The sequence below is a fragment of the Musca vetustissima genome, unplaced genomic scaffold, assembly GCF_032173495.1.
Source record: "Musca vetustissima isolate MV318-11 ecotype Yass unplaced genomic scaffold, APGP_CSIRO_Mvet_v1 utg164488, whole genome shotgun sequence".
Taxonomy (NCBI): domain Eukaryota; kingdom Metazoa; phylum Arthropoda; class Insecta; order Diptera; family Muscidae; genus Musca; species Musca vetustissima.
In genome coordinates this window covers 52,759-75,097 of record NW_026888128.1, presented here as the reverse complement: position 1 = coordinate 75,097, position 22,339 = coordinate 52,759, and the positions used below count along the sequence as shown (strand labels likewise).

At 36.6% G+C, this 22,339-nt stretch overlaps 1 protein-coding gene across 1 annotated transcript; it reads right to left on the bottom strand.

Moving 5' to 3' along the window:
- Positions 1-1,567: 1,567 nt before the first annotated feature.
- Positions 1,568-15,249, bottom strand: LOC133335960 (FHIP family protein GG24907). Its single transcript, XM_061544253.1, has 7 exons — positions 14,549-15,249; positions 12,063-12,459; positions 9,044-10,178; positions 6,892-7,407; positions 6,298-6,436; positions 3,869-3,879; positions 1,568-2,181 (listed from the first exon to the last, which is right to left on the bottom strand). The coding sequence occupies exons 1-7, from the start codon at positions 15,247-15,249 to the stop codon at positions 1,580-1,582; spliced, it is 3,501 nt and encodes a 1,166-aa protein (XP_061400237.1). The 3' UTR covers positions 1,568-1,579.
- Positions 15,250-22,339: the final 7,090 nt, after the last annotated feature.

Genomic DNA, 22,339 nt, shown 5'->3' with positions numbered 1-22,339 from the left:
CAAAAACCATACTGAACGATGTCAAAGACACAACGAATAATGGGAAGAAATCTGCGATTAGATTATATTAATTCGCAATTTATTGTCTCACTACATAATTGTGTTCCGTTTTATTTAATTTCGATATTTCATCTCTCCAAATTCTTGAAGTGGCAAATTATTTTATGATATTTTTTTTGACCTTTAAAAATCATATTCAGCGGCTCATCAGGCAAATTTGGCTATGTGCTTTTTCCATAATTTTTATGAATTGGTTTTTGTGAAGGGACAGATTCCCATGTCTTTATCCAAAACTCGGCTTATATATTCCTTATTACCTTTATACATTCCGTGGTAATGTGAAAAGTTGTTCAGAATAAGTCGAAGGGGAAGAGCGAGTAAATTCACGTGGAAATGACATCCAGAAAACATCTCAAAACATCTCAAATATAATACAAAAAAATAAAAGAAAAAAACAAAAATGTGGTCAAAATCTTTATATGTATATTTATATAAATATTGCTCTTTAATTTTTCATTAGTATACAACTACTATTATTCTTACTTATGTATGTATACAAAAAATGTGTATATAAGAAGATCGACAGTTTTGAGACAGGATGTGATGTATTTGATTTTGATACAATCTAAAAAAGAGGACACATACATACTACATGCATGTAAAAAATCATATCAATATAAACAATTTTTTTTATTTTTGGAATATGTTTCCTTTAACACAGAAGAAAAGGGATGTTTCTTTCGAATACACTTCTAAAAAACAAACACTGTATTTGAAACAACTACTATTATAATTAACAACAAATAATATTTAAAATAATGATGAAGAAAGGAAAAACAAAAACATGTAACACATAATACATCACATCTCGAAAGCTGTCATTTGTTGGTTTTTTGTTTTATATATATATATTACAAAATATATTGATTGGTGTGTGGTCAACATTTCGTTTATCTTAATAGAAAAAAAAAAAGTTGCAAAGGTATATGAAAAAAAATGGGGAACATTTTTTGTTATATGCTCACCGATTAATTAACCGAACTATTCTAAATAACTAATCGTAACATAATTTGGAAAATACATTTTAAACATTAAAGGATTTCGGGTAACTTCTTTTAATTTTTTGATTGTGTACAATATTTGTTTGTTCGTACGCCTGGAAGACTTTACCAACAAATACTCAAAACAAAACTTCAAACCAATTTTAATTGGTACATTTTTCTATTAAGATAGACGTTACATAATCACATTCTATAAACTTTAAACGATTTTTTTTAAATTTTTTATCACATTTCACAATAATGTGAAACTTTTTTCATTTTGTTAAACTGAAATTTTTGTTGACCATTTGCTTGTGTTTTTTTTTTTCTTTTTTATAGCGCATACATAAAAGGCGAAGATATCTTACAAAAAGATATGCAGATTTTTTTGTTTTGTTTTGTATAACTTTAGTATCTTAATATTTAAATGTATGTATATATCAACAACAAAAACAATTGATTGGCATACGATAGTAGTAGAAATGATGATACTGGTGTGGACAATAGTGATGATGACGCCGCCGATATTTTGTCTGATGTCAGTAGCCAACATTGATCATAACAACACTTTGTTCTTGAGCTATAGCAGCCAATTCTTTGAGCCATTCGTCTAAGAGAACCGCACACAGTGCCAAATCACGGGTACGTTCGGTACCGCCACTGGTATTAGCAATACCACCCAATGTTGATGACAACGAATCCAATGAGGCTGGACCGGAATTTTGTCCGCTAGCCATAATGTTGCTCATTAAAATGTTTGCCGATTGGGCCGTTGAGTTACCACCTCCAGCAGCCCTTTCGCCCAACGATGACAAAGTTGCCGATGAAAGATTGTGTGCCACGGTGCTACTGCTGTTGTTGTTGTGTTGATATTGTGATGTAGAACTATTTGATTGTATTGTTGTTGTACTGCTAACACTGCTACCCCGTTCATGATGGGTATGTTGATCCATTGAGCTTAAAGTTGTAACACTACCACCACTGACATTTGGTTTTATTCCCGACGGTGGTAAAGTTGTAAGGCTTGTTTCACGTGTGCTGCTATTTGATGTGGATGATGGATAATTTTGACCACTGCCGCCATTCGTTGATGTTGTCGATGTCACCGAGTTACTATTATTATTCGATCCCGAAATTCCACCTGTGGATATTGAATAGTTATTTTTTAGAATAGTGCCAAACCAAAATGTTTTTCACAGTTGATTTGTATTTACAACATTTATATAGAATGCTAAATATTAATAAAATACCATTAGCGGATTATATACACATAACGAACATGTTGGAAAATTTAGATTTTCCAACTACGTCATGATCTTATTTGAAAATACTTGTTAAATACACTATAAAAAGCGCAAATATTATTATTAACATTTAAAAGCGAGAGAGAAAAGATATGTAAGCATGCTCATTACAAGAGTTACAGCCTGTTTTTGTAAAATTCCAAACGAACGAATTCGAGTGACATACGACCAAACCTTTATTTATGTTTATAAAGGTTTTCTGATTCAAAACAAAAATAAATGACATATTTTTCAAAACCAAGGAGTTTGGTCGTAAGTCACTCGAATTCGTTCGTTTGGAATTTTACAAAAACAGGCTGTTAATCTAGAGGTAATATTTTTTAACAGGAAATATTAAACAAACATATTAACAAATATATATTTGAAATATTCAATTTACCTTATATGTTATAAAAAAAGAAGAAAAGTATTTTAGTAAAATTAAAAAGTACCTCCGCCATAGGCACACTAACAGTTAATTGTAATGACATTCCCACCCCAAAAAGATGAACAAAGACTATAATAGGTTTGTTCGTTTTCTTTCCCAGTAACATTTACTCAGTAAGAATTTGCAGAGAATAAATACGATTTTTCCCTCTCAAGAGATAACATTGAAAAAGTAAACGAACAACATCCAGTAAAAAGATTGTATCGACACCAGGGTTTAAAATACAGCATCAAAAAATATTAACATTAGCTTTAAACAGCTACTGCTAAAAAATATTGACATTATGACTAAATCACGTAAGGGATGACGGATACCAAGCAACGGCTCTGATTGGCTTTAACATGGCGAAGCACAGGCTTATCTTGGTCACTCTTTCATCTCAATTGTGGACACTGACCTCCCGTTGAAATATTGAGCATATACGCGTAAAACACTAAACCCAAGGCTTTGGTGCAGACACATCCTCCTGTAGAGACGAAGAAGGAAACCTGGTGACAGATACAGATAGCGGGTTGAGGATCTGGAAGGAGCATTTTGAAAAGCTTCTGGTATCAAATAGTGGCGGTGAAGAAGATGCCCTAGAAGCAATAAGAGATGACAGTATATAGTGTATACCACCTAGCCAAGATGAGGTCAGATTAGCAATGAATCGGCTGAAGAACAATAAAGCAGCATGTGCCGATGGATTACCAGCCGAACTATTCAAGACTGGTGGTCAGATGCTGGTCAGGAGCATGCACCAGGTTATTAGTAAACTTTGGCTTTGAGCATGCACTTTGCCCAATAATTGGAACCTCAGCGTCCTGTGTCCCGTGCACAAAAAAGGAGACAATGCGATATGTGTCAACTATAGAGGAATTAGTATTCTTCCCATCGCATATAAAGTGTTACCCAGTGTGCTGTATGAACGACTGCCAATGTTCCATATCAATGCGGTTTCAGACTTGGCAAATCCACCATTGACCAGATTTTCAATTTGCGCCAAAAAACACGAAAAACACATCGTGGGTATTGAGATCGGAGAATAATTAATTTTAAAATCACCATAAAACAATTCTTAGTATTCGGTGGCGTATAACTACTGTCACCAATCATACGCCCCGATAACCTGAAAATAATATGTATTGAAAAAATTAAAGCTGTGGTCATACAAAAGTTTTTTCTTTAGAAGAAAGTAGGTCCTGAGATACCTCAATTTTTTCTATTAAAATAAATGAGTCCAGGAGCTCGTCAAATTGTTTTTATGAAAAAATGGATGCTGAGTTCCCCTAAAAATATGTTTCTAATGAAAAAGAGAATGGATTCTGTGGACCCTGAATTCTTTATCTTAGAGAGGAGCAGTATAGTCGGACAGGGCCGACCATACGATACCCTACACAACTACCAAGGAATTACAACTTTCTGCGGATGTTTACTCCGAGCCTGGACAGTATTTCCTGATATTTGCACCCCCTTGCCCGATTAGAGGTCAACAGCACCTCTTTCTTACACTGACATATTTTCCGAATATTACTAATACTCAGTACAGCCCTTCTAATTACTTGTCCAGATTCCCTTCACTGTGAATTGTATGGTAATGTTCGGCTTATAATTGTGGCCTTTAACCCTTTGTGGCCCAATGTTGCCCACAGGCAACAAAATGTTTTAGATCTTATATTATATATGCAGCTAGTAGATATATATTATTTGGATTTCATATGTCAAGACCTGATTACGGACGACACATATCAAAAGAAAAATCAAAAAAATTCAACATTTTGGTAAAGTTATGAGCTTTTCAATATAGAGAAGAAGGTAAATTTGTGTACAGTACTAATTTGTGTATACAGTCCAAATAATTTAAATCGCTTCGTATTCAAAGTTTACGAATTCTGTCATTAGAATTATTTTTGTTTCTTGTAAAAATGAATATAGAGAATAATTTAAAATGATTTTTCTGTCGATGTTGCATTTGGTTTTCTTGATATTGGACTTTAATTTTTCCGAAAGAATGTACTGTATCTCCCGAATGCAAGAATGTAGCTATGTCAAATTTTGTGTATATCCTATATAGGATAGTTGCATTAAATCTGTGAACATAAATTTGTTCTAATACTGCGGAAAAAAATTCGGGGCTCAAAGGGTTAAATCGACTCGAAAAAAACACACACACAAATTAAGTTTTCAGTCCACTTCCTCCTTAAATTAATCTGATCATCACCGAAAATTATAGGCGTTGTCCTTGACCATAACTGGTACCTTATGTGGTAATGGGTTACTAAATAATATCTGAATACGTAATCACCTGTAAATATTTAAGTGTAACCTTCACAATCGACTACATACGACAATATAATAGGTATCAATTTAAAGGTCAACCGCTCCTCTTGGATATACTATCAACTTCTCGGGCCTATGTCCATCAGGGGTAAATATATACGCTATAGAATACAAATTTTGTAATGTTTCACACAAAAGTCAGGGTCCATTTGACCCGTTAAATATTGACCGATCTTGATCAAAACAGGCATGCTTATTCTTTGGCCCGATCTCCTTCTCCATGTAAAAATTCGCGATGTTTGGACCATAATTGCGGCCTCTTGAACGACCAGAAAATCAGACAAAAATAACGTTTTTGGTCCACTTCATCTCCTAAATATTAACCGATCTTTGCCAAAAACAATAGGGGTGAATGAACCATGAGTTGTATCATCTATTCTCGGACATCGGCATTGTCAGGAAGATCGAGCTGCAGCGACTACGTTGGCTATGCCATCTTGTGAGAATGAATAGAATGCCCCAGCTCAGAAGGCATATAAAAGCGAGCCAAGTGATGCTTCACGCGGAAGGGGAACACCACGAATCCGATGGAAAGATCAAGTCGAAGACAATATCTCGGAAAATGGTCTTTCAAATTGGATGAGATGAGACAAAAACCGACGCGCCTGGAAATCTTTATACCCTTCACCACACTGTAGTGTAGGGCAAAAGGAATCGAGATAGACACAAGGTTCATTTTAAGAATACGCATAGAATTAATTTCTCAGACGATTTACGCATGTCCGTCTATCTGCCCGTTCGTCCATGTATTTTTGTGAACAAAGTACAGGTCGCATTTATAATCCGATTTGGATGAAATTTGGCACAGTTTACTCATTTGGCCTAAGGAGAAAATCGGTTCAGATTTAAATATAGCTCCCACATATAGTTTCGTCCGATTTTATGTTAATGATGCACCAAACTCCCAATATATAAATTTTGCACAGAGTACTGAATCAGGTCCATACTTATTCATATTTATATTTATATAGTGATGGAATGATTAGGAAATATAAAAGGATGTACATACATATGTATGTATATTCGAAAGAAAGAATAAGCTTTACAAAAAAAAAAAAAAAACAATTAATTCAGGATGTGCAGGAAGATTTCGAAAAAGAGTGTAATAAAAACATTAAGACAAATTTGTGTGCCGGATATACATAAATAATTAAAAAAGCACACAAATGATACAAAAAATATATAGAAAAAAAAAACTACAACAAACACTACGGACAGAGATAGAGAAAGGGAAAGATAATAGGATATAACAACAATAACATTTGAAGCGAAAACTAAATGGATACCAAGTAAAGTGAAATATTTACCGGTGAAGAATGCATAAATTTGTGATAAGCCAGATGTAGCTAAGGATTGTATTGTAAAGAAAAAACAAAAATAAAAATGAAAAAAGAAAAACAAAAATATTAAAATTAATGATATTAATGCAAAAATTCAAATTTTAGTTTATAAACGTATTTATTTTTTCAGTGTTTCCGTATTTGTTCAGTATGCTGTTTGTTTGTATGTTATGTTGGTTGGTAGCAAGAGTTGGATAGAATTAGTTTTGTTCATGATTACAATGAAATTAATGGCAATGTAAAAATAAATGTAAATTTTAAAGATCTTTAGATTCCCCTAAATTAAATAGTATATAGAAAAAAAAAAACAAAAAACGGAAAATAAATGTCACCTTTAATCCCACAAAAAAACAAACTTGTAAGTGTTTGAGTAAAGTAAAGAAAAAAAAAACAAAGTATGTGTAATGGTTGGTTGTTCTGTTGTGTGACATTGTATGACTTCATTGGAAACTTCAACTTACCACTCGATTTACGGCTAAACATACTCGTAAATGATTTACTAATACTTTTCCGTTTGGCATCATTACGTTTGAAGGGGTCATACGATGACGATGGTGTAACCTGGACTGGAGAGCTAGCTGATAAATGGGCATATGTTGATTGTTGTTGGTGTGTTGCCGCCGTGGCTGCTGACAATGTTTTGGCCACATGTATGGGAGAGTTGTCGTTTGCTTTGCGGGCATTCATTAGACGAAATTCACGATCGATTAAGTACGATCGGGCAACATCAATAATTTCGAGTGAATCTTCGACTACGGGTAATTCAGCATCTATTTGCTGTTTGAGTATACGTAGAACTTGATGAAACGATGGTGTATCTGTGGTAATAACTATATCCGGACGTAGTAGAATTGAGTGTATGAGCGGTAAGGGGTAACAGGCTAAACGGGTTATCAGACCCGTTAAATGTAAATTGACATACAGAGTATTGCTGGTGAATGTTTGTAATTTAGACCAAATTGCATTAAGAAAGGGACCTGAAAAAACAAAAAATACAATGAAAATATAACCACACTGTGGTACTGGGAATGTGCATATGTTTGTAACAGACAAATGGAATCGAGATAGACCCATGGTTCCTTTTGAGAATATTCATAGAATTACTTTCTGAGTCGATTTATGCATGTCCGTCCGTCTTTTGATTTTAAATTGTAAACAAAGTATAGGTCGCATTTTTAATCCGATTTGGATGAAATTTGGCACTGCTCATTTATTTGGGCCAAGGACGAACCCAGTTGAAATTGGTGAAAATCGGTTCAGATTTAGATATAGCTCCCAATTCGTCCGATTTAATGTAAATGGTGCAACAAAGTCCCTATATATCTTTAGATATGCACGAAATTTGGCATAGCGTACTGAATTGAGTCTAGAATGATGTTTGTAAAATTTCGTGAATATCAGTTCAGTTTTAGTAGACATTTCCAAAACATTCTACATATCCCAATCCTACAGCCCAACAGTGACCTTCCCAAATCCACATTTGGTATATTTCCAAAAATTTATACATCGTCTCAGCCAAAATTTAAATTGCACCAAATATAGTACATATTAGTACGAATTTCCAAAACTTCTCAATAGCTCAATTCCCCCTCCAACAATGGTACTATATCTCACACATTAGTACGAATTTGCAAAATTTTTTAAATACATCAATCCTACATCCTGAAAATGATCCTAACTCCAAATTTCAGAATCCCAGCTCTATCGGTTCTCCCAAATTCAAAATGTACCATTTATAGTACGATATAGTACTTTTCGTACACATAAGTAAAAAATGCCAAAACTACTATCTTCCAATCCTACCCTCTGGCTGTAATGTTAATTTAAAATTTCATAATTCCAGCTCCAATTAAAAATTGTACAAAATTAGTACCATATAGTACTTTTCGTATACATGAGTACACGCTTTCAAAATCATTTCCTTATATCGACCCTACTTCTCAACCATAATTCGGCATTCCAAATTTCAAGTTTTTAGCTCTATTTTAATTTCGTACGCTACGAAATTGTACAAAATTAAGTACATTTTATTACTTTAAGTATCCGAAAAGTACTAAAAATAATATTTTTTAAGAACCCACAAAAGGCGTGAAGTTTTTTAAGAATATTTGTTAAGGACCCAAAAAGGCGTAGATTTTTTTAAACAATATTTCTCAAGGGACCCAAAAAGGCGTGCATTTTTTTAATAATATTTCTCAGGGGACCCAAAAAGGCGTAGATTTTTTAAACAATATTTCTCAAGGGACCAAAAAAGGCGTAGATTTTTTAAACAATATTGGATTTTTAAGGAATATTTCTCAAGGGACCAAAAAAGGCGTAGATTTTTTAAACAATATTAGATTTTTAAAGAATATTTCTCAAGGGACCTAAAAAGGCGTGGATTTTTTAAAAGACGAAACGTCTAAAGCTAAAATCTTAAAATTGAAATGAGGGTCATCGTTAATTTCAATTTCAATTTATTTCATAAACAAGAACCTAGCCCAAAGGGCCATGGTAAAAACTTCTTTAAAATTGTTTAAATTTAACAGAATATCACTTAATTATATCATAACCAACAATACATGAACTACTCCAAAAGTCAGTCAGATACAATAAAATAAAAATTGCACTTACCCAATGATACAGTCCCCTGGGCAAAAAGATCTTCAGAAAAATCCAAATCGGTTAAATGTAATTCACTGCGATGTTTTGAGACGCGCCAATAATCTCTTTTGCCGGACATACTGCCACCAGCTGATTGTCCTTTACCGCTACTACAATTGCTGGCATCCAAGTCCACTTCTCCGCCTAAGGCAAACTGTAAACCACTACCAGTGCCAATTGGACAACTACTATTTTGTATTTCATCCATGTGGCCGCCGCCATCTTCATCGGCTGGTCGCCATTTAAATGATTCATAACCACTGGATTCACCAATCGATTGTAAGCTATCCAATTGTTTTTTATCATCATAGGTCATCATTAGAGGTACACCCGACGACGCTGAAGTCGCAGCCGTTGTTGATGACACAACATTTGATTGTTCCGCCGCATTGCCACAGCTAAATTCATTGAAGAACTCCTTGACCATTTCCAGTGTCTGATTACAGGCTTTCGCCGATTTACGTGGCCATTTTTGATATCGATAATCACTTGACCACACCGAACAGGCATTCAAACACTGGACTATACGTAAATGGGCCTCAAACAAATACGCATGATAATTGGCATATAAACTATCGCCCGTATGCAAGCCATAATAATTCCAATTCGCTCCTATAGTTTTACTTAACGTAGAGGTGGGTGATGGCATGGTCGGATGGGTATGGTGCGCCGTATCACCCAAATGTTTGTGCTTTGTCAGTTCACGAACTCTTTTCATAACATCTGGCGTTAGATTCAAAAAGAAATCGGATGCATTTGTGTAGGGATCGATACGATTGATTTTGTGACGATATGATATGGGTACATGTTTACCCGGCAGTAAAAATTTCAATAACAATTCCAACATTAAATCTTCACAATATAGGCCGAGTAGCGTGTCGAACAATGCCATTGTTACCATACATAAATTTGGATCTTGTGATTTGAGGCGCTCCACGAGAGTATCTAATATCCGTTCACCATCAAATTTCTCAGCATCGAGCAGGAATTTAACGAACAGCTTCATTAGATCTGGTTCCGTCACCGAACGCAGGATTAAATCCAAATATGACATTGCAGATATTTGTGAATCGACATTTGTCTGGAAATGTTTGCCTTTTAATGTCTGTGAAATGGTGTAATCGTGTGTGTGGAATTGAAAATTAAAAAAAAAAAATTGTTTCGATTTTTATTCGCTTTGAACAAGATTAATTATTCGGTGTGGTTAATATGAGAGATAGTTCTTTTGGGAAAGTTAAAAAGCGACGGCGACAAAGCACAGATTACCAGGGTTAAATGAAGAGAACAAGAAGTACAAGAAAATATAGAGAATGATTTGAATGGAGGACAGCAAAATTAAGACATAGCAGGGTTTAATAAAGCTACATTTTATAATTTTGGAAAACTGTTTTAAAGAGTGTGTGAAATATTTGTATTTATTATATATATATATATATATTGATATCGTTATTGATATTGATATCATTCCGCTTTCTAAGCGGAATGATTACAACCGATGGCTAAATCGTCTTAGAATTTCATAATTTGTAGGGTAAAACTGAATATATCGAGTAACGACTATCCCCTATACTATGGTGGAATACGCTTATATGGGGACAACCCCCACATACACAGAACTAATCAGCTAAATATTTTAATATAAGAAGGGGGTTATATGGGAACTACCCCTAAAAGGGGGCGACGAATATTAATAATTTTTATTAATATTCGTCCTATATTTAATAATTATAAATATAGGACGAGTATTAATAAATTTTGTTATTATTAATTGTCCTATATTTATAATTTTTAGTTGAGAAATTTGGTACCCAATAAAAACCCATTATACCAAATTTAAACGAATTCGATTGAAAAACGTGCTCAAGATCCCCCATAATAACGTAAATAGGAGGTGCCCTTATATGGGGGTTAACAGAAAAAATGGACCGATATTTATAAATGCTAGTTGAGGAATTTGGTACCCAATAAGAACCCATTGTACCAAATTTCACCGAATTCAGTTGAAAAATGCGCTCAAGAACCCCAAAAATATCGTAAATTGAGGGAGACCTTATGTGGGTGCTACACGAAAAATTGGACTGATATTTATAATTTTTAGTGAAAAAATTTGGTACCCAACAAGAACCCATTGTACCAAATTTCAGCGAATTCGGTTCAAAAACCCCGCTTAAAACTCCCAAAATACCTTAATATGGGTGGTACCGTTATATGGGGGCTACCCGAAAAGATATGGGCCTATATTTATAATTTTTAGTGGAGAAATTTGGTAGCCAAAAAGAAACCAATGTATCAATTTAGTACACATTTTCAAAACTTCCTACATCGGTTCACTCAAAATTTAAATTGTACAAATTTAGTTCACATGAGTTGGAATTTCCCAAACTTTCTAAATAACTTAATTCTACCCTCCAACTATGATCCTAACTCCAAATGTCAGGATTCCAGCTCTATCGGTTCACCCGAATATACAAAATTGTACCAATTATAGTACGATTTAGTACTTTTCGTACGCATAAGTAAATCAAAACCACGTACATATTCCAATCCTACACTCCGACGGTAATGTTAATTTCAAATTTCAGGATTCTAGCTCCATCCTCTTCTTGTACCAAATTTAATACTGGCAAAATATTATTACTATTTTTTTAACGATTCAACAATTTTACAAATGAAAAATATGAATAATATGATCCAAAACATTTTCAAGCAATTCCATACAAATAATTTTCCAATTTTAATTCCAAAAAACATTCCAAATCTTAAAGTATGCAATTAAATTTATATGGACACATAATTTGTGATTTATGTGCAAAAAACCAACACCACATAAAAATCGAAAACAATTTTTTTCTTTTCGGAGAGAGAAAAAAACAATGAGGACAATCATTACAGACTCACACACACACACACATGTAACAACAATTCAACATTGTGCAATGAGTGTGAGCTTTACAATGAATTCTCGCTTGTTATGGCTTTTAGAACATACCTGCAATAAAGCTGGACCCAATACGGGTACAATAAACCCTTGATACATAAAATCCAACAATTGAGTTTTAATCATTTCATGGGCCACCTGGACGACAGCGTTACAAAATTCCAAAGCATTCATAAAGAGGGTTAGTTCGGGAATTTCGGTAACATCATCCGGTGTTATGCGATGCCAATCAATCGAATTAATTTCTATGGAATTTGGTAGGCGAGAATATAGACCACCCAGACCAGTTACCAACAGTGGACACATTGATGAGTATTGTGCTATATATGTACCAATGTTGGAATTCTTTTGCGACAATGCCATGCACAGGAGGAGTGCATCTCTGGCCTGATGTCCCAGACTACCCTCACGATGGACATAGGGTATGAGCAGGGAGAAGATTATGAAACTGAAAAAAAAAATTAATTAATAAAAATAGTATTTTTGTTTGTAACAAATGGCGCTTATAAGAGGTGTTTTATTTCATTTTTGAGATCGGAATATCATTTTAAAATAAATAAACGTCGAAAGCATCAGTAGGTTATGGCATGTGAAGCTACTGTATTGTTGTTGTATCAGTTTATATGAATTATATTTTTTTCTGTTTAAATTTCATCTGGTTTTGTCTCCAAATTTAGAAATGCAGCTACCTCCACTGGCTGTAACCACAGATCTTCTGGAGCAAGATGTGTATATTTGGCTGGGCAATTAAATAAGTGCAGTGTGTTATAAGGGCCCGTACCACTTGCTGGGCAGACATCCTGCACCTGGTCATCAATCCGTGGCCAATACGAATTCCGCAGTCCTGAACGTAATTGGGCCAATAACTCTGGTTTGTCTGGGCATCCGTTCTACAGCTGCTATGTGGCGGATATATTCTGTACCCGTTCAGCGCTGCGGCTACTGCATCAGTATAAATGCTATTCAGACCCTTTTGTAACGTCGAACCTCTCTTTCTAGATCATGCTGATCCTTCCTGAAACGCCTGAGTGCGGGAGTCTTATTCAAGATCACACTGGAACCGCATAGCTTGCCACAGACCGACCTATCGCTTTGTGAGAGGTCAACAAGGTTTCCTTATCTGCGCCCCAAGTGCTGCGACTTGAGGACATTGTTCCTATTTTTCAATTTATCGCAGATAGCTGTGGTTTGTGCGGACGATTTAAACATACTGTCGAATGGGAGCCCGAGTATTTTGGGGTAGTTGGTGGTCGAAAATGTATGCCTCTCGACCTGCACATTCAACGGCATTCTCATTTCCGCAGTCCATGTGGTGAATAATGTGGCTGACCACTTTGTGGGGGATATTTTCATATTCCTCGCTTTAAAGAAGGCTGCTAATTCTATCTCGTCGTTCATCCTCACACATATGTCCCATGGTTCTGGAAAGTTCGGTGTGTAGAGGTTATAAAGTTTGGTGGTCTGTTGACGGAGACGATGATCGGAAGGTGGTCTGAGCCGAGTGAAATGACGGGCTGCCAGGTTACTCATTTATCAGCCCCTGTGCCATAATGGTGATGTCTGGCGAGCTGTGGCAATATCCTGTTATCCCCGTGGGGGCATCCTAATTAAATGTACAAAATGTTGAGCTATCAATTTGCTCAGCCAGTGGTCATTACCTAGGACGGAATGCCACAACTCATGGTGGGCATTGAAATCTGCTAGTACCAGGCGGTTATTTCCTTCTAAAAGCGCACTGATATCCGGTAAGTAACGCGGTGTACAGCTATTCATCGGCGGTATATAAACATTTTGCACTTCACACTTGATTGGTACCCCCACACTTGATTGCTACCCCCATACATTCCATGTATGGGTCACTGAAGTCTAGCTCAAGCGAGATAGGTCTCTACTGGACAGAATGGTGTAATAAGAATGAAAGTCCGCCACCTCCGCTTCTGGTACGGCCCTTCCGCACAACGTTGTAACCATCGCAACGCTGCAAGCTGCAGTTCTCGGTTAGCTTGGTTTCCTGAATCGCACCGACCATTATTCTCCTTCGACTCATAAACTCTACAATTTCGCTGATTTTGTTGCGAAGACCATCGCAGTTGAACTACAAGAACGATGCATTTTCTAGGCGCGGAACAGAAATATGTGGTGTTAAATGCTGCGCGTTTTGCTGTTGAGGAGACTGCGGGGGTGTCTCGAACTCCGACAATGACGATTCAGATGACGAATCGGACGACGACTCATGAAGCGACGTAACGTAACGGCGAAGTCGCCGTGGAATTGAGTCATCATCCTAGGACTGACGACTGATTCTCAGGCACTCCGCAATTTCGTCTGAGACTATCCCGATTGTTTATTTCACAGCTAACCAATGAATAATATTGGGGTTCAGCTCTGCTTCCCTACTATCAACACAAATACTAAAAACAAAAATTCAATATGTTTTGTACGGTTCTGACTCCTCTTTGTCCAGCTAGCAAAATACCGAATAATTAAAAAAATAACACCTCTTATTTTTAGCCTCATTGCAAATTTCAAATACTTACTTATTTTTACTTTGTGTCTCTTGCGCGGACGAAAAGAAAAACAAATCCAATAAATGTACATTTTGCATCAACAGCACACACAACTGATTGAGTAGTATGACCAAACGTTTTTCCAAATCCGGTGGAAATATTTCACCTTGACTCGATGCCAATATTTTTAGTAGTGGCCTTAAAAATGGTTCATGACACAATAACTGATGCCTTGAATGGCTAACCAATAGTTCGTAAAGTTTCAATTGTTCCAATCGTACAGCATTGGCATAACGACCCGTTGTACAACCCCATTCGTACAGTTTGTCCAGAAGATTTTCACTTAGCAAATATTCCAAACAGGGTGCTGGTGGTGTATTCGATGCATCGGGTAATGTAATTTTATTACAATGATGTAATTCTACCAGCAGCAGAGTGACCATAAAATCTAAATGTGACACCACAGCCAGGACATCATCATGTGTTGGTGGTGGTCTATTTGGTCCATGCGATTTTTGTATTATTTCATAGGCCTGCTGCCAATGTTTACAAAAACTATCATAACATGCTCGTGGATCACAATCTGTGGCTGTGTCTATGGGCCTTTGGCGTAATATGGAATTTTGTGTAGATGCAGCCGCACCACCACCACCTGTTGATGAACTACCACCATTACTACTTTGTGTACGTGTTAAACTTTGACGCAAAGGACTTGAACGTAGCCAACTCATTTTGTGGGGAGATTTCTTTGAATTGAATTGCCGGAATATTTAAAATGCTGTTAACACCCACTCTTTCGCTTTGCTTATGAATGGGTCTTGTTATTTGTTTTGTTCTTACAACAGCAACGCCAAAATAAATTTTCTATGTTAAATCCACAAATAGATAATGTTGTTGTTGTTGATTGTGCTATTACAAATTTCGTTTTGCTTTAGACAACATTTATGTAGTGCAGTGAGTGTTTGGTGACCGCCGGCTGTTTACCCGCTTGCCTTCTTGTCTTCTTGCTAATCTTTGTAGTTCGGCGAGCGGTGTGTTCGGTCGGGTCTATACTATTATCATCACAGTATTCTAAGTGACGACCATGTATGCATTTATTGGAAAATAGGCCGGTGGCGGGGTATTCTGCTGCTTGTATTATTTTAATACTTTTATAATTTGGTGTGCCTTTGAAAATAAAAACACAATTTTTGTTCTATTTCTTATTTGTTCGTTGTTGTTTTAGTTGTTATTGTTGCTGGCTGTATATTTTACATTAGTTCAGTTGCTGAATGTTTTCTATTAATTGGTCATAGGTAGTAGCAGTACCCCTACCCATCCATGTATTTGCGCTTCCTTTCTGCCTCAATACGTGATGACGTGATACAAATGTTGATTAGAACACTACAATAAAAGAAAGAACAACAAATAAGTAAATGATAAGAATTTAACGTCACATAATAATAATATGAATACTGAATAATAAACAAACGGTATTAGTCAATTAAAAGCGGCTACTAAATCAATAAAAATCATATGTAGAAAAAAGTGAAAATTTATAAATTGCAGTTGTGAACAAAGTTGTTGTTGTTGTTTTTGCTGTTGTTTATAATAGATGCACATTGAGCAACTTTACACATTTCTATTGTTGTTTATGGGAAAATTCAAGTGGCACAGAAGTGAACGAACACACATGCTGCTGTTGCTGCTACTGATGGGAAAACTCACCGAAAAATGAGTTGTGCAACATCGCCGTTTTCCTACCTGACGATGTTGCCAAATCAGAGATTCTTAAACGTTTTTTAAAAAAGACAACAATATAATTGAATTTGGGAAGTGGTTTGCGGAGGTCTTCGGAATTAGACACAGATTTGACTTAATCTAGACTTCGTAAGGATAATGGGTTGTGCAATGTTTGGTTCAGATCGGATCTTCCATTTGCCTGATATTGAATTTATAAAAAATTTCAATTTCAATTTATTTACAATTTTGTATTGAGAGATTAACATAATATAAAGCTAAAACTATGGCAGAAAAATAATTTTATTTGTAATAAAGTTAATTTGAGCTGCGCCATCCTCATCCATTTGCACAACTTGGCCTAGCAACTGTAGTCGCTGCAGCTCGACACGGCTATGTTGATGTCCGTGTATAGATGTTAAAGCTCGTGGTTCATTCGGCACCGATATTCACCCTCAACGCAGATCTACCCGTAGATCTTTCGGATAATTTTTCTCTCAAACTCTCCAGGAGCTGCCTTATCTGTTTGCGCACGTACCCATGCTTCTGATCCATTCACCAGAGGACGGGTAGTATCAGCGTCTTGTAGATTGTGAGTTTGGTCCGGCGAGAGCTGGCGTTGTTTCTAAACTGCTTACATTGACCATAGTAGCATTTTTTTGGCCAACACTATCCTTCTCCGAATTTATTACTTTTATTTATGGCGGTACCGAGATAAATAACATTTTTGACTACCTCGAAGCTGCAGTTTTCAAGTTTCACAGTTAGTCCGAGTCTACTGGACGCCTTGCGCGTTGATACCGTCAGCTTCGTCTTCTCGCCATTTAGTGTCAGACCCACTTTAGCAGACTCCGTCTCAATTTGTTCAAAGTTTGCTGTTACGGATCGCAATATTCGACCCATTATGTCGATATCATCGACGTGGGCGAGTAACATTTGTTGTTCGGTGTACAGAGTGGCATTTCTATTCAACTTTGCCTCTCGTATGACCTTTTCCAGTAGGATGTTAAAAAGGTCACACGAGAGGCTGTCACCTTGTCTTAGCCCTCGTTCAGTATTGAAGGGCTCCGGGAGGTCCTTTCCGACTTTAACTGCTGATCTTCTGCCATTTAAGAGTTATCCTGCATAGCCTTATTAATTTCGTAGGAATACCGAAAGCAGACATGACTTTAAATACCTCTGTCTTTATACTCAACGAATAGTTGGAATGTATAGATGTATTTTTCGTGGGTCTTTTCCAAGATTTGGCGTTTGGTTCTATGGTGGATTTGAAAGGTCTGATGCCGCATTGGTATGGTCCAAAAATGTCATTGACCATTGGTTTAGTCGTTCACACATCACGATGGATAGCAACTTAAATTGCGATGGGAAGGAGACTAATTCCTCTATAGTTGGTACATATCGTCTTGTGTCCTTGTTTGTGCACGAAACACAGGATAACCTCAGCATCCATTGGGCATGCATTCCTCTAGCCAAATTGTACTAATCAGCTGGTGGATGTTCCTGACCAGCATCTGACCACCGGTCTTGAATAGTTCGCTTGGTATTCCATCGGCAACTGCTGTTTTATTATTATTCAGCCAAATAATTGCTATTCTGACCTCATCTTAGCTAGGTAGTATACACTCTATACCGTCATCTTTTATTGGCACTGAGGTATCTTCTTCACCGCCCCTATTTGATACCAGAAGTTTTTCAAAATGCTCCTTCCAGATCCCCAACACGCTGTATGTATTTGTCACTACAGAAGGATGTGTCTGCACCAAAGCCTTCGGTTTGGTGTTTTACTCGTTGGTAAAATTTCGGACTTCTTTCTGACTCCTGTACATTTCGATTTGATCACGCTCACGTTTTACTTGTTCATTCTTCTTTTTCTCAAAATACGTTACTCCTCCCTCCTTTTCTCCCGATAATTCTCCATCGCATTACGTATTGCTATTGTCTGCAGGGTTTCCCTATACCCTGCGTTTTTCATATCAGTAGCATTACGACACTCCTGATCGTACCACGGGTTTCTTGACGGTGGCCTTTGGTACACGTGTGTCACCAAAGCTCAGTATAACTTCGTAAAATATGGTGGTACCTCCTTGACTTGGTGTGCCCTCCTTATGCGACGTAGTACACTCATATTCGCCCTGTCACTCTCGGGGTGCCGAACTCAATGAACTGCACAGTTTAAAATGGAAAGGTATTTTTAGAAGCTTTAAAATGATACTCATTTTTAAGTTCGACTTTTAGGGAGTATTTCAAAAAAATCGGGATCCAAAACCCATAACCCTATAATTAGGGCAAAAATACCTACCTCTGGAAAATTTTTCAGAAAAATCTGATCATATTTACTTAACCAGAGTTAGGCCCCATTATCTCACAAAGAAAATTTTCAAAAATGTTGATCATTTTCACATATTTTTTTTTACAGGATATTGATACTTAAGGAAGCAATAGAGCCAATTGAGTTCTCTCAAGTGAGTTTGATAGTTGATAAGTGTTTTGCACCTGTTTAAGAACCACTGACTGCAATATCTCAAACAATTGTTGGGCATGCATGCTACACTGCTGCAACAACAAACACACGCACACAAACACTCGAACACAAGGGGCGGCAAAGACCGACAAAAACAACAACTGCAACAACACAATAATGATGCTGAAAATTGTGGTACGCAGATGAAAACAACAAAAACCACACAACATTATGGCACCTGTATATGTTTTGTTGTATTCCTAAGATGATTTGCCTCTGAACTCAAACCACCACCACCGCCATTAACACTAGACACCAATCAAAAACAAAAAACTGTACAGAAGCAATAAAAATCCGAAACATTACAACAGTCAGTTTGATGATGAAGATGAAAAAAATGTTTGTTGTACGGCCACAACCAATAGCTATGTGACGACACAACGAACAAAAAGCCAAAATTAACACCATTGGCCTTGTGATACATTAGTGTCAACTTAAAAATTATCATCGATTCTGCCCCCCTCTTTACGTCGGCTGCCAATCACCCCACACTATTAGTCATGATGTCCCCCCTCCGCCGCTCTTTTCTACACACAACAAACAAATGCTGCCAAAACAAACATTGAAATTTCCATCACAAAAAACGTAAAAATCTTGCAAAATCTTCCAATGGAATTAGAATAAAGTTGGTTTAATCAAGAGCGCGTGAGTGTGCATGCACACACTGCCATCTTCATGGCGTTTTTTATGTTTTATACACTACACTTTTTTGTTTAGTTTTAATTTCATGTCGCATAAAATTCAATTCAAATTTATATACGTATATAAATACAATAACAACTTATTTTTTTAAAAGCACTCGCTCACTCACACACACTCATACTTATTCATTTGTTTTACGTTGTGTCGTCGTCGCTGTTTGTTGTGTTGTTGTAATCAACTTCCGCAGATTTCAAATTGATTTTAATGCTCTTAAACGGATGATTTTCAACAAATCTTCATATTATTTCACTTCATTGGTTGTTAGATTACACGTTTTTCGTTATTTTACATTTTTTAAATACAAATTTTCGACAATATTTCTATTGCAAAAATGATAAAAACAGAGAAACACAAACACAGAAAAGAAAGTCACAAAATAACCGATTACTCTGTTCGTAGTCATGAATGATTACATTTGACAGTAAACTTTTTTTTGGCGCAGATATGTATTTTCGAAAAGCCATATAACAGCTGTGAAACTTGTTTGGGACGAACAGCTGATCATTTTAACGTAACTTATACAGAGTAGTTAACTATGTTTATATTTTATGATTAAAAACAGTTTTATTATTATAATATTAGAGTTTTTCATTGATTACTGACAACCATGAACATATTCGTCAATGACGGACAAGAATGGCCACAAGTAAAATTTGGTGCAAAAATTGGGTTTAAAATTGACAATAAATTTTAAACATTTTTATTACAAAAAATTAAAGCTGGGTACCCACAATCACTTTTGAATGACAACAAACCCAATTTTTTTTTGTTTGAGAGTGTGGGCTCTCTTCTGTCCGTTATTCATCACGGAATTACGAAAATATTCATGGTTGTTAGAGGTGTCACTTTTGGTATTCGAAAAAATTATATTTTTTAAAATAATTTTTCGTTTTTTAGTTCACGTAATGCGATCATTGTGTGGTGCTCATTGAAAAAAAAAATTCTACCGCATTTGTCTGTAAGTTATTGAGGAAAGTTGCTTTTGTTTTTTATTCCAGTAACTGTACAATTTCCTACACCGATAACAATTTTTCCTATATGCTATCTGAAAAATGAATAGATTCTTGCAGTGGGTTTAAATTATCAATTCCATTCCTACTTGCTTACTTAGCTGGCTTGTGACAGAACCGAGCATAAAAAAGATTTCCAGGTGCGTCGGTCTTTTGCGCAACTCATCCAATTTGAAAGATAATTTTTCGACATTTTTTATTCTACTTGATCTTTCCAACGGATTCGTGACTTTCCCTTTCTGCGTGAACCATCACTTGACTCGCTTTTATATGCCTTTTGAGCTGGGGCATCTTCGTCCATTCTCACAACATGGCCTTATCAACGTAGTCGCTGCAGCTCAATCCGTCTGACTATGTCGATATCTGAGAATATATTGTATAGCTCATGGTTCATTCGATGGCGATATTCACCATCGACGCAGATCGGCCCATAGGTTTTCCGGAGAATTTTTCTCTCAAACACTCCAAAACTCATCTGCTTGCGCAAGTACTCATGCTTCAGATCCATACAGCAGCACGGGTAATATTAGCGGCTTGCAGAGTGTGAGTTTGGTCCAGCGAGAGGTGGCCTTGCGCTTGAGTTGCTTCCTCAAACCATAGTAGCATCTGTTGGCCAACACTATTCTCCTTTGGATTTCACAGCTGATGTTATTAGTTTTGTTTATGGCGGTACCGAGGTATGTAAAATCCTTCACTACCTCGAAGCTGTTGTTTTCAAGTTCCACAGTTGGTCCGAGTCTACTGGACGCCTTTCGCATTGATACCATCAGTTTTGTCTTTTCGCCATTTACTGCCAATGCGAAGACATGGCTTTAACCACCTCTATACGCATAGGGCTGTCGAATGCGGCTTTATAGTCGACGAATATTTGGACTGTGTCGATGTGTTTTTCGTTGGTTGTTCCAGAATCTGGCGCAGATTGAAAATCTGGTCAATGGTGGATTTGCCAGGCCTGACCATTGGCTTCAGTCGTTCACACAGCACGCTGGATAACACTTTATATGCGATGCGAAGGAGACTTATTCCTCTATAATTGACACATATCGTCTCCTTTTTAATGCACGGTACACAGGTGTTGAGGTTCCAATCATTGGGCATGTATTCCTTTAGCCAAATTGTACAAATGAGCTGGTACATGCTCCTGACCAGCATCTGACCACCGGTCTTCAATAGTTCGGCTGGTAATCTTCATCGGCACCTGTTGCTTTATTGTTTTTCAGCCGATTAATTGCTACTCTGACCTCATCTTGGGTAGCTGATATACACTCTATACCGTCATCTCTTATTGGTTCTGGGGTATCTTCTTCACCGCCAATATTTGATACCAGATCTGTCACCAGGTTTATTCGTCATCTCTACATTAAGATGTGCCTGCACCAAAGCCTTCGGTTTGGTGGGTAAGTTGAACGGAGTAAGCCTCGGCTATTTTGGTCCGTGGGACCAAAAATATTTTCCCTTCCGATTTTTGCATTAAAATCTCCTAGTGTCCAAAAGTTGAGATGAAAGAGGGACCAATATAAGCCGGAGCTTACTCGTGTTAAAGCCAATCAGAACCGTTGCTTGGTATCTGTCATCCCCTACGTCACCCAATTCAATTCCATTCTATTATGTAAAATAAATCTTCATAGAGTAGGTTAACCCGGTAAAAAGTTCTAATGTAAACGCCGTGATTATAAAGGTTAATTAATTTAATACTAGCGAATTGAAAAATCCGCTTAAATTAATTATAAAAATTTCAACGGATATATAACGGAAATATAAGTTGAGCGGAGTAAGCCTCGGCTATTTTGGTCCGTAGGACCCAAAATATTTTCCCTTCCGATTTTTGCATTAAAATCTCCTAGTGTCCAAAAGTTGAGATGAAAG

Bases quoted from the DNA above. Each gene is read 5' to 3' on its own strand.
- LOC133335960 (XM_061544253.1), bottom strand. From the start codon at position 15,249: ATGAGTTGGCTACGTTCAAGTCCTTTGCGTCAAAGTTTAACACGTACA. The intron at 10,179-12,062 runs GTATGTTCTAAA...ACCATTTCACAG, and splicing joins TGGGTCCAGCTTTATTGCAG to ACATTAAAAGGCAAACATTT. The intron at 6,437-6,891 runs GTAAGTTGAAGT...TACAATCCTTAG, and splicing joins GTTTAGCCGTAAATCGAGTG to CTACATCTGGCTTATCACAA.